The 14010-nt window shown below is 36.8% G+C and overlaps 1 protein-coding gene across 6 annotated transcripts in view; it reads right to left on the bottom strand.

The window, feature by feature from the left end:
- The window catches only part of KMT2E (lysine methyltransferase 2E), a 97755-nt gene that overhangs the window by 32993 nt on the left and 50752 nt on the right, over positions 1 to 14010 (bottom strand). For all 6 annotated transcript variants that reach the window (XM_032643934.1, XM_032643936.1, XM_032643935.1 and 3 more), the window contains 3 exons: positions 6847 to 6905; positions 5775 to 5947; positions 1715 to 1753 (listed from right to left, as the gene is read on the bottom strand). In XM_032643934.1, coding sequence (XP_032499825.1) covers positions 1715 to 1753; positions 5775 to 5947; positions 6847 to 6905 — 271 coding nt within the window. The remainder of the gene's footprint in view (positions 1 to 1714; positions 1754 to 5774; positions 5948 to 6846; positions 6906 to 14010) is intronic.

Below are 14010 nucleotides of genomic sequence, written 5' to 3'. Positions count from 1 at the left end.
ATATATTGAGGTATAACTGATTTACAATATTACATTAGTTTCAGGTGGACAATGTAGTGATTCAAAATTTTTTATTGATCATACTTCATTTAAAGTGATTATAAAATATCGGCTATATTCCCTTTGCTTATTATTATTATCCTTGTAGCTTATTTATTCTATACATAGTAGTTTGTACCTCTTAAGCCCCTAACCCCATCTTGCCCTTGTCACACCTCTTCCCCCACTGGTAACTACTAGTTTGTTCTCTGTATCTGTGAGTCTGTTTCTATTCTACTTATTCATTTGTTTTATTGTTTAGATTCCACATATAAGTGATAATATACAGTATTTGTCTTTCTCCTATATGACACTACATATTAAGGTTTTCATCAGCTTTATTAAAGAAATCGTCTCAGTTTTTAATTTGTTTTCTTTTTTGCTCTCCCTCCCCCGCCAAATAAATCCTCTACTAACTTGGTTTCTCTTCAATACAGCTCTTCTATATCTCTTGAGCCTTTTTAATATGACAGAATTACTTATTAGAAATGTAATGATCTTAAAGACATATTCAAGTTAACGAAAAAATTTTCAAAGATGAACAAAGCATTTTTCAAATTTTAATTTGTCACTTCTTTACGTAATAAATGAAAATATCTCAGTTAAGTAAAAGATGCTCCTTCCTCATTAAGCCTGCTATTCAGATTAGATAAAATGGGAAAAAAGGAAAACCACTGGAGTATCAATAGTTCCAACAGCTTAATAAAAAACCCTTTTTCAGACCTCTTCATTCTGGTGTCAGAGAAAATCCCATAAATACAAGTTTAATATAGTAAATATAAAACCCCCAACTTTAACATATACAGAACATTTTATAAGACTTTGGACTTGCAGTATGCTGAGTGACACCATGTATTAACATTCTTAAGAAAAAGTTCCAAAACTATGCAAGAATAATCATTGGACAGCTGCTTAATGATCTGTTTTCCAGGAATGTGGAATAATTAATAATTATTACACTTTATACTATGGGGACAACACATGTATTCTAACATGCTTCCCACATCCTATTTTAATATCTGGCAACTTGAGATATTCATTCTCCTTTACTACCTAACCTAGAAAGTTAGAGTAACACTGTATAGTTGACCTCTGTGATCCAACAGAAACCTATCTTTTAAGGGGAGGCAGAGCTGGGGGGGGCTTGCTTCTCTCAGCAATCTTGGCATCTACAACATTGAGGATGTATTCTAATTAATTCAAGGCATAAGTGACTAGTTTGTACTTACACGGTGAATCTATGGTGATTTTATAATATTTTATAACTACTGACAACTAAATCACTAGAATTCCAACTTTGCAAAAGAGCAAAATTTCAAATTCCAAATATTATTTTGCATTTCTATGTCTGAATACTAGTGGTACTGGAGACACGGAATATAATGATAAATGAAATTTTTTAATTTTAGTATTAGAAATTTTACTATTAGAAATTACTTATATATCTCCTTTTGTTTAATGTTTTAACAGTGTTAATAAACTCCAAGAGTGGTATATTAACCCTATTATAATTCTCTATTGTCCCACTTCTGGTAAAGATAATAAGCAATAAAATGACACATAATTTACTTTATGTAAGTAAAGTAAGCATAATTTACTTTATTATGAACAAGCAACCACTTAACCACTAGATATTTGACAACTGATAATAAGGGCTTAAATTTAATGTGTTTACCTTAACTCTTGATGATTTCCTAGATCCTTCACGAAAGGCCTGAAATAACATGGAATTCTGAGTTAGTTTTTTAAAAACTGGATATAATTAATATTTAAAAATGAGTTCACTCAAGCTTTTTATTGAAGCTTTTTATTGAAGCTTTTTATTGAAGTCGCATAAATAACACAAAATATGGTAATAACCAATACAGTCAGAACTAGGGGAATGTTGAAGTAAAGTCTTCTACTAGAACACTGTACTACTATTAAAAATAAATACAGACTATGTAATAACATGAAAATATGTATAAGATACAATGCTAAGAAAATTTCTAAATTTTCTGTGTGCTCAATATTACAATCATGGAAAAATATTTGATAAAAGTTGGAAGGTATTAAAAATATTGCAGTAGTTTTAAGTCATGAGCCAAGTTTTGGGGTGGGTTAAAATAATTTCTAAGTTAACTAGCGAGTAATACTTGAGCACTTACTAGTAGGGACTCAAATTATAAGCACTATGGTGAAAAGAACTGTACTTACTCAGTAAATATTGAATGGGAGCTCTCTAATCTGCCAAGTCCTAAAGTGTTAGCTAAGACTTACTTCACCACTCCACTCCCCAAAGTGTACACTCTTACTTCGAGAGACTTACGAACACTAAACCTAGAGTAAGCAATATAGTTCCTAATTTATTTAGGTTCCAAATTTGTGTGCAGACTATACGTTGGAAGACAGCAAGTTTTATTAAAAAGAGGAGGAGGAGGAGGAGGAGGAGAAGGAGAAGCAGCAGCAGCAGCAAAGAACCTTCACGTAAAACACAGAAAAAGAGCTAGGACTATGGAGAATAAATATGTTCAGACAGGTGGACAACTGAAAGAAATACAATTCTGGTACTAAAGAAATATGAAAGATGGCACGCAATAGGAAGAAATATGTCGCACTCAAAGAAAAACTAATATACCACACTTGTTACCTACTGAAAATAGTTATGACGTAAGACTGGCTAAAAAAAATGTAAAAGTAGGTCATGAAAGCCTTATTTAAAAACTCACATTTTAAGATTCTGACTTAAATACCGTATGTTCTTCACTATGATGGAGGAATCCATGAAATACCTCTGAGCAGAGAAGGGATATAAAAACGATATTCACAGAACATGTCAGAACCAAATGCAGAATGGACTAAAGTAAAAAGAGGATAAAGTTGGAGAAATTAAAGAAGATATTACTGTACTAGAGGTAATAAGGGCGTAGACTGGGTTTATAGAAGCAAAAAGGAAGAAAAATAACAATATACTGAAGAGACATTCCCAAGGAAAAATCAATAGTGCTTTTGACAATAACTCTGAATGTCAAAGACTAAAGATGACTTAAAGATTTTTAAACCTGGATAATGGCTGTGCTGCTGAAACAAAAGAAGAATTTGAAGTATGATGAAAGAAGATGCAAGTTTGATTTACAGAGGAAACACTGAAAGAAAAATAGAACATTCATAAGTAAGTAATATGTGCTGACCATAGTTTTATGAAAAAATTAATATCAAGTTTGAAAAATTCTTTTCAAGTAAAATTAGAAAATTTTTAAAATTAAAAAAAATTAAAATCCTAATATATGGGTCACAATACACAATCCATGTCTTTAACAGTGTTAACGCTTCATGCCAAAGCCCTAAACTGCTAAAACACCAACCAACAATACCTTAATAGGGTTTTATGAGTATTTTTTAAATGTCATCTGTCCAGAATGTCTATTGTTAACTCCATTCACATTTTTAACAGTTAGCCATAACAACAGGCTGAATAAAAAGCAAAATTAGATATATCCTTCTGCTATATATTTTTAACTATATATTGCCCCCAAATAATAATAAAAACTTAACAGTAAAGCAAACTAAATCTTTTACGCCCAGTTCCTGGATTTTTTTTTCTAACACTTATCAAGTATTACTAACTTAACAAGAGAGAAAAAATTCTCTTTTTAAATATACAACAATATTCTGAAACAAATAAAATGTGCTCCAAGACAGAATTGATTCATTTTAAATAGCCAAAAGTCATTTCAGCCAGAGAAAATGCAAAATCTGTTTTATTAAAAAAGTAGATTTGTTAATCTAGATGACCTAAAAATAGAACTACACAAGGATAACGTTTCCAAGTAACTTTTATACAGTAAACAGAGAAGGCATAATTTGAAAGCAGTAGATGAAAAAATTAGGTCAATACCTAAACATGAGTTCCTAAATTGTAAAAAGCACTTAATAGACAATCACTTTCTCTGCATAAGTTACAATCTGAGATGAGGAAAATAACAATGAAATAAAGCAAAATGTGCTTAAGTGCTGTAATAATAGGTTCAAGTGCCATGATGAAATGCAAAGAAAGATCATCATAGCAAATTTCATCGAAAAAAGTACTGCTTTAGATGGGCCTCAAAGTAGAGTAGGAGTTTAAAAGATAAAGATGGAGAAGAGAATATTCTGAACAATGAAGGAACAGCTTAAGTAAAGATAACATATCAGAAATCAGAGGGAGAATTTGGTAATAGTTGTCCAGACTGAATAAAATACAGGAGAAGAATAGCAAAATTAGAGAGAGACACATATGTGAAGACTGCTAGAATCAAGACTTATTTTAAACAGGGAGGTGAAATTAGAAAATGAAAAAGATATTTAAAAGTACATGCTGCCGGACTTCCCTGGTGGCGCAGTGGTTAAGAATCCGACTGCTGGGCTTCCCTGGTGGCGCAGTGGTTTAGAGTCCGCCTGCCGATGCAGGGGACACAGGTTCGTGCCCCGGTCTGGGAAGATCCCACATGCCGCAGAGCGGCTGGGCCCGTGAGCCATGGCCGCTGAGCCTGCGCGTCCGGAGCCTGTGCTCCGCAACGGGAGAGGCCACAACAGTGAGAGGCCCTCGTACCGCAAAAAAAACAAAAACAAAAACAAAACAAAAAAAAGAATCCGACTGCCAATGCACAGGGACACCGGTTTGAGCCCTGGCCTGGGAAGATCCCACACGCCGCGGAGCAACTAAACCCGTGTGCCACGACTACTGAGCCTGCGCACCTAGAGCCCGTGCTCCACAACAAGAGAAGCCACCACAGTGAGAAGCCTGTGCACCGCAATGAAGAGTAGCCCCGCTCACCTCAACTAGAGAAAGCCTGTGCACAGCAACCAAGACCCAACGCAGCCCCCAAAATTAATTAAATGTAAAAAAAAAAAAAAAAAAATACATGCTGCCTATTAAATAACCAAATAATATCATGAAGAATTACTCAAAAAAAAATGATTTTATACCTACGTATAATTTCACTCTTTAATAAATATATAGTCATTATGGAAAGTATCTTTTACCTTACATGACAAAAAACTTCATTAGCAATTATAACAAATTTATTAAAAAGTGGCTTATAAGTAGTTTTCTGCCATCATATCCTGGTGATGTATATATATTTTTTTTGCAGTACGTGGGCCTCTCACTGTTGTGGCCTCTCCCGTTGCGGAGCACAAGCTCCGGACGCGCAGGCTCAGCGGCCACGGCTCATGGGCCCAGCTGCTCCGTGGCATGTGGGATCTTCCCGGACCGGGGCATGAACCCGCGTCCCCTGCATCGGCAGGCAGACTCCTAACCACTGCGCCACCAGGGAAGCCCCTCCTGGTGATATTTTAATACAAAAATTTAAGTGAGAAAAATCTAGATCGTAAGAAATTCAACAAATGTGGAGTCTTATTAAAATGATTAAAGATGATTCAGAGACAAACAGCTATAAACAACCATTCACAATCATTATATGCTCCTCTACCTCTTTATAAGCTATTAAAAATTTAGAACTGTTATTTCTGTTTTCTAAACCAACAACCTTCACTAAATCTTATTTTAGCTTTTGCATTTCTATGACTAGTCTCATCAGAGTGATGATTTAAAGCAGTTTGCAAACATTTTGCTCTACTCCATTTCAATCTTTAAAACACATTAAAAATTTTAAATGAGTTTGAGTAAGCTTAGATGCTGTTACCTTCTCTAGCTACTATCCATTACTTCTACCACTTCCTATCTATTCATCTTCAAAATAGGAAAAACTTACTTTTTTACATTTTGAAATGTTTTGTTCTTTCTCCCCACTTTTTTTCCTTCTTTTATCATTAACCTTGGAAACTCTTGAAGCAGTTAAAGTAATCGATGTCGGGGTATGCTGAAATGCAGTATATAATTCCACAGGAACCTCATCACCACTCTCAGTTGCACTGGTATCACCATCTTCAAAGGCAAAATAAAAATTATTGCACAAGTAATACTTCTACTTCAAACAATAAAACAGCATTCCACATGACAAACTACTTTCCCCCACCTTTCTGAAGAATAAACATTTTTTTTCACTTCCTCACTCAGTAAGACACATTTAAATGCAAACTGCAACTATATTTCTCGTATGTTAAACTAGAAAGGATACAAAATCTGACAACACACTCAGGTGGTGTGACTGTGGGAAACAGACACTTACAAACATAGCCAGTGGAAATTCAGAATTCTCTATGAAGGGGAATTTAGCTATATCTAGCAGAATTCTATATACACTTACCCTCTTCACCCAGCAGCCCCATTTCTAGGGATCTATCCACAGATAAAATGGGAAAAGTACAAAAAAACCCTTCTCCAAGAGGGTTTCATGACGTTACTATCTATAATAACAAAAACACTGGAAACACCCCAAATGTCCATCACACAGTTCAATAAACTATGGTTATTCAAAAATAGTTGTATTGGTGGCAACATGTTTTATAAGCCAAAGTGAAAGTTTAGCATATGTTAAAACTTCAAATCCTGTTCCTAAAAATGAAATAAACACTATTGCACATGATCAACTAACGGATCACCATCTTTCAAAACAGCAAACATATTTTACATCTTTAAACCAACAGGTTACCTATGTGCAAGAAAATATGATTTTTATTTATTTTCCATATTTCCTAAAATAAATACATTACTGTTCTATAAAATCTGTAAAAAAGAGTATTTAAAACCTACACTTGAGATTGTAAATTATATATACAATCAACATTCATTAGCAAGCAGTTTATGTCTGACTAAAAAATATGCAGGCCACTTATTCTCTCAATCATACTAAAGTTGATTTAGTATAGATCCTTTTCACCCACCTGACATATTTTCCCTTTTCCGGCGTTGTAGTAGCACTGCCCTCTCTTTATCCAAACTCCTATATTAAAATATTAACATGATTATTTATAAACTTTCATAAATTTAGATGTAAAGCAGATCTGTTTTAAATGTGATAAACTTGATAATTTCTCTAATGTACTTATTGAAAAATGCACAGTATAAAATATATGTACATCAACTTGCCTTACAGTTTAGATTTGATCTAGCATAATTAGCAGTAGATGCCAGTTAAGTGACTCTGTTGTGTTAAGAAAATAATTTTTTACTTTGGAAACTAGTACTTTTTTTTTCCAAACTGAAAAAAGCAAAAAGTCTGGGGGGAAATGTTAGCGTCATTATTGCATTATTACTATTTGCCTAAATTATTTCCAATTTTGAAATAATAAACACTAAACATTTAAAAATTAAGCAAAATATTTCATTAACCTCCCCCAGCCTCCGCTCATGAAGTACATCAGCCATAGTAACTGTTTACTTGCCCCGCCTTCCGCCCCCAAAGCGTTTTCACTGTCTAAACTTATTAGTCTAAATGTCAAATAACTAGATATAGTTCTTACATGGGAGCTGAGATGGGAGAATAAGAGCTTTAGACTGAAATACCTACTACTCAGTAATAAGACTTGCCTTAATATCTAGTAGGACATAAAACTATCCTAGCATCACTGATAATTCTAGTTATCACAGAACAATAAGCAGATATCACTCAAGTGACTGTCCTCCCTAATGGTCAGTTTTTAAGCAAGCTTTACTGAAAATCAACAGATATTTACCCCATGATTAAAAAAAAAGATTTTAACATGTTAAAAAAAACCTAACTATCTGGAAAAAGGCTAGTAACTATTATAAAGTGAAACAAAATCAAAGAAAAACCTCACTCATACAAGGATATGTCCACTCTCACCACTCTTATTCAACATAGTTTTGGAAGTCCTAGCCACGGCAATCAGAGAAGAAAATGAAAAGAAATCCAAACTGGAAAAGAAGAAGTAAAACTGTCACTGTTTGCAGATGACATGATACTATACATAGAAAATCCTAAAGATGCCATCAGAAAACTACTAGAGCTCATCTGGTAAAGTTGCAGGATACAAAATTAATGCACAGAAATCTCTTGCATTCCTATACACTAACAACGCAAGATCAGAAAGAGAAATTAAGGAAACACTCCCATTTACTGCAATGAAAAGAATAAAATACCTAGGAATAAACCTACCTAAGGAGGCAAAAGACCTGTACTCAGAAAACTATAAAGAACTCATTGAAGAAATCAAAGATGACACAGATGGGAGAAATATACCATGTTCTTGGATTGGAAGAATCAATATTGTGAAAATGACTATACTACCCAAAGCAATCTACAGATTCAGTGCAATCCCTCTCAAATTACCAATGGCATTCTTCACAAAATTAGAACAAAAAATTTTACAATTTGTATGGAAACACAAAAGACCCTGAATACCCAAAGCAATCTTGAGAAAGAAAAATGGAGCTGGAGGAATTAGACTCAACTTCAAACTATACAACAAAGCTACAGTAATCAAGACAGCATGGTACTAGCACAAAAACAGACATATAGATCAATGGAACAGGAGAGAAAGCCCAGAGATAAACCCATGCACCTACGGTCACCTAATCTATGACAAAGGAAGCAAGAATATACAATGGAGATAAGACAGCCTCTTCAATAAGTGGTGCTGGGAAAACCGGACAGCTACATGTAAAAGAATGAAATTAGAACACTCCCTAACACCATACACAAAAATAAACTCAAAATGGATTAAAGACCTAAATGTAAGACCGGACACTGTAAAACTTTCAGAGGAAAACATAGGAAAAACACTCTTTGACATAAACCACAGCAAGATCTTTTTTGACCCACCTCCTACAGTAATGAAGATAAAAACAGAAGTAAACAAATGGGACCTAATGAAACTTAAAAGCTTTTGCACAGCAAAGGAAACCATAAACAAACCAAAAAGACAACCCTCAGAATGGGAGAAAATATTTGCAAACAAAGCAACCAACAGGGGATTAATCTCCAAAATATACAAACAGCTCATGGAGCTTAATATTAAAAAAAATTAAAAAAAAACTAACAACCCAATCAACAAATGGGTGGACGACCTAAATAGACATCTCTGCAAAGAAGACATACAGATGGCCAAGACGCACATGAAAAGATGCTCAACATCACTAATTATTAGAGAAATGCAAATCAAAACTACAATGAGGTATCACCTCTCACCACTCAGAATGGCCATCATCAAAAAATCTACAAACAGGGCTTCCCTGGTGGTGCAGTGGTTGAGAGTCTGCCTGCCGATGCAGGGGACACAGGTTCGTGCCCCGGTCCGGGAAGATCCCACATGCCACGGAGTGGCTAGGCCTGTGAGCCATGGCTGCTGAGCCTGCACGTCCAGAGCCTGTGCTCCGCAATGGGAGAGGCCACAACAGTGAGAGGCCCGCGTACTGCAAAAAAAAAAAAAAATCTACAAACAATAAATGCTGGAGAGGGTGTGGAAAAAAGCGAACCCTCTTGCACTGTTGGTGGGAATGTAAACTGATACAGCCACTATGGAGAACAGTATGGAGGTTCCTTGAAAAACTAAAAATACAACTATCATATGACCCAGCAATCCCACTATTGGTCACATACCCTGAGAAAATCGTAATTCAAAAGAACACATGTACCCCAGTGTTCACTGCAGCACTATTTACAATAGCTAGGATATGGAAACAACCTAAATGTCTAACAATAGATGAATAGATAAGGAAGATATGGTACATATATACAATGGAATATTACTTAGCCATAGAAAGGAACGAAATTGGGTCATTTGTAGAGATGTGGATGGACCTAGAGTCTGTCAAACAGAGAAAAGTAAGTCAGAAAAACAAATATCGTACATTAATGCATATACATGGAATCTAGAAAAATGGTAGAGATGAACCTACTTCCAGGGCAGGAATAGAGATGCAAACGTAGAGAATGGACATGTGGACACGGGGGGGGGGGAGGGGGGGCGGGGAAGGGGAGGGTGGGATGAACTGGGAGATTAGGATTGACATATATACATTACCATGCGTAAAACAGATAACCAGTGGGAACCTGCCATAAAGCACAGGAAGCTCAGCTCGGTGCTCTGTGGTGACCTAGATGGGTGGGATGGGGGGGTGCGGTGGGAGGGAGGTCCAAGAGGGAGGGGATATATGTATACATATAGCTGATTCACTTTACTGTAGAGCGGAAACTAACACACCGTAAGGCAATTATACTCCAATAAAAAAAAAAAAAAGGAAAAACCTCACTCATAATAAACAAATGAAAAGTGTCAATAAAACACTGAGATTACCATTTCTCACCTAGTTAAACCAGCAAAACTCCAAGTCTATCAAAAACTCTACTGTGAGGCTGGGGAAAATAGGCATGCTTATCCATGACTGGGGGGAATTCAAAACTGGACAGTTGCTACTGGAGGGGAATTTGGCAATATCTGACAAAATTTGATATATACATTTACCCTTTTACTGAACAATCCCACTTCCACTTGCAATTACACAAGACTGGAAACAACTCAAATGTCCACTCAAAGGGCTGACTAAACTACAGTACATGAAAAAGATGGAGCACCTTGAAGCTACAGAAAGAAATGAGTCAATCTCTATATTACTATTATGAAGTGATCTTCAGGATATATTTTTAAGACAAAAAAATTAATGTGGCAAAAACTCTACTATACTACTGCTTATCTAAGTAAGGAGGGGAATACAAATATATATATATGTGCATATCTGTTTCTAATATAACAAACAATGGAAGGAATAATCAATTTTTCAAAAACTGCTACTTCCAAAGTGAAAGGAACAGGGGTCGTAAATGTTAGACTTATTTGAATGTACCTTGTCTTAAATATTTGACTTTAGAATGATGTGACTACTTCTTACATAATTAAACAAGCATATAATTATAAAAATAAAGTACAAAAAGCAATCCTTAAAAATAAAATTGCTGTATTACTCATCCATTTCTGGTAGGAATGAAAAATGATACAACTACTCTGCAAAATAATTTGACAATTTCTTATAAAACTGAACATGCAACTAACTACCATATGACCAAGCAATTGCACTCTTAGGCATTTATCCCAGAGAAAACAAAACTTAGGTTTACACCAAAACCTGTACACAAATGTTCAGAGCAACTTTATTTGTAATAGCCAAAAAGTGGAAATGACCCAAATGTCCTTCAGTAGGTGAGTGGTTAAACAAACTCTGGTACATATATACCACATAACACTACTTAAAAATAGAAAAAAGTGAGATACTGATATATGCCACAAATTAGCTGGCTTTCCAGGGAATTATGCTCAGTAAAAAAAAAAAAGCCAATCCCAAGGGCTTCCCTGGTGGCACAGAGGCTGAGAGTCCGCCTGCCGATGCAAGGGACACGGGTTCATGCTCCGGTCTCGGAAGATCCCACATGCCGCGGAGCGGCTGGGCCCGTGAGCCATGGCTGCTAAGCCTGTGCGTCCGGAGCTTGTGCTCCGCAACGGGAGAGGCCACAACAGTGAGAGGCCCGCGTACCGCAAAAAAAAAAAAAAAAAAAAAAAAAAGCCAATTCCAAAAGGTCACATACTGTGTGATTCCATTTATGTAACATTCTTAAAATGACAGAATTACTGAAATGGAGTACAGATTTAGTGGTTGCCAAAGGTCAGGGATGGGAGGGGTAAGAGGTGGGAGGTAGGTACGGCTAGGAAAGGCAACATAGGAATCTTTGTGATTGAAATGTTTTGTAGCTTGACTATACCAATGTCAATATTCTGGCTGTGATATTGTATTAACAGTTTTGCAAGATGTTACCACTGGGAGAAACTGAATAAAGGATACGCAGGATCTCTGTATTATTTCACAAATGCATGCAAACCCACATTACTTCAAAAGTTTAATTTTTAAAAAATCAAAAATAAAACTAGGGCTTCCCTGGTGGTGCAGGCATTAAGAATCCCCCTGCTAATGCAGGGGGACATGGGTTCAAGTCCTGGTCCAAAAGATCCGACATGCTGTGGAGCAACTAAGCTTGTATGCCACAACTACTGAGCCTGCGTTCTAGAGTCTCTGAGCCACAACTACTGAGCCCGCGTGCTGCAACTACTGAAGCCCGTGCGCCCTAGAGCCCATGCTCCTCAACAAGAGAAGCCACCACAATGAGAAGGCCACGCAACGCAACGAAGAGTAGCCCCTGTTCGCCACAACTTGAGAAAGCCCGCACGCAGCAACGAAGACCCAACGCAGCCAAAAATAAGTAAATAAAATAAATTTATTAAAAAAATAAAATAAAAAAATAAAACTAATAACCTAACCCAGAAGTATGTACCCTGTTGGTGTTATAACCACACAATAAAATTCTTTCAAGAGACTTTAAACACAAAAAATTAACTATACATCCCTGTAGAAAATATCTTACAGGAAAAAAAAGGTCTGAAGTGTTTTACATAATCATATTGTTACAGGTGCTATTGTTGGTACTGTTACTCTGAGACTGTTACATTCTTCTATGGGATTAAGCAGTTGAGCAAATTACATGATACTCTAATTACACTACTGTATGTGTTGTTGAGAACTAGGATAAAGAGACACACAGATGGAATACAGAAACAGTTAAATGAAAACCTTGTACAGCTGACCTCTGAACAACGTGAGGGCTGGGGTGCCGAAATGCAGTGTGTGTAGTTCTGTAGTATTTACTATTGAAAAAATTCCATGCATAAGTGGACATGCACAGTTCAAACCTATGTTGTTCAAAGGTCAACTGTATTCCTAAATTTAAACTGCAATTATCTGTATAAACTCATGTATTTTATCTTAAAAATAAACAAACAGACAAAACTTCTAGTAGACTAGGTTCGTCTACTAAAAAGACCTAGCAACGTTGAGTAGTTCCGGAGGAAGGAGCATTACTAGGTCTCAGATTCTGGTCTTGAAAACCAATTCTGAGCGTGGGGCACAGAAGTATGAGATAAGCCCGAGACATCTTGTCGTATTAGATTGCACAAAGCCAGCAAGTACTACTAGGGTATTGTCAAAAGGACCGCAAAGCCAACTCAAAGTGGTTCCCATTGACCAAAAATGGGACAAAATTTCAACATAAATAAGGATAATAGGGGGACTTCCCTGGAGGCACAGTGGTTAAGAATCTGCCTGCCAATGCAGGGGACACGGGTTCGATCCCTGGTCTGGGAAGATCCCACATGCCATAGAGCAACTAAGCAAATGCGCCACAACTACTGAGCCTGAAATCTAGAGCCCGCGAGCCACAACTACTGAGCCTGCACGCTACAACTACTGAGCCCGTGTGCTGCAACTACTGAGTCCACGCACAGCAACTACTGAGTCCACGCACAGCAACTACTGAAGTCCATGTGCTCTAGGGCCCGCATGTTGCAACTACTGAGCCCGTGTGCCTAGAGCCTGTGCACTGCAACAAGAGAAGCCACTGCAATGAGAAGCCCGCACACTACAACGAAGAGTAGGCCCCACTCGCCGCAACTAGAGAAAGCCCACACACAGCAACGAAGACAATAGGGACACCCCTGGTGGTACAGTGGATAAGACTCCATGCTCCCAATGCAGGGGGCCCAAGTTCGATCCCTGGTCAAGAAACTAGGTCCCACATGCATGCTGCAACTAAGAGTTTGCATGCCACAACTAAGGAGCTGACAAGCCACAACTAAGGAGCTGGCGAGCTGCAACTAACAAGCCCATGAGCCACAACTAAGCAGCCCACATGCCACAACTAAGGAGCCCACGTGCCGCAACTAAGGAGCCCGCCTGCCATAACTAAGACCCTATGCAACCAAATAAATAAATATTTAAAAAGAAAGGAATAACTGCAACAGACTGATATCCAATATGTTTAAATCCCTGACTTCATAATGACACTTAGAATTCTTTTCACTATTCTAAAAACTGATAAAGGCTACAAATCAACAAGCATTTATCCTGCCTTTCCTCAGTGAAATATACCTTAAGAGAACGGAACAGTTAATATGGGGAAGTTTTCTACAGAAATAGTCCAGCTAATAAGTGATAAGCAATAGAATTAACATGTCACTAATTTGCAACCCCTAATAAATTAATGG

Source organism: Phocoena sinus, chromosome 9, assembly GCF_008692025.1.
Source record: "Phocoena sinus isolate mPhoSin1 chromosome 9, mPhoSin1.pri, whole genome shotgun sequence".
Classification (NCBI taxonomy): Eukaryota; Metazoa; Chordata; class Mammalia; order Artiodactyla; family Phocoenidae; genus Phocoena; species Phocoena sinus.
This window is presented reverse-complemented; position numbering and strand designations above follow the sequence as displayed.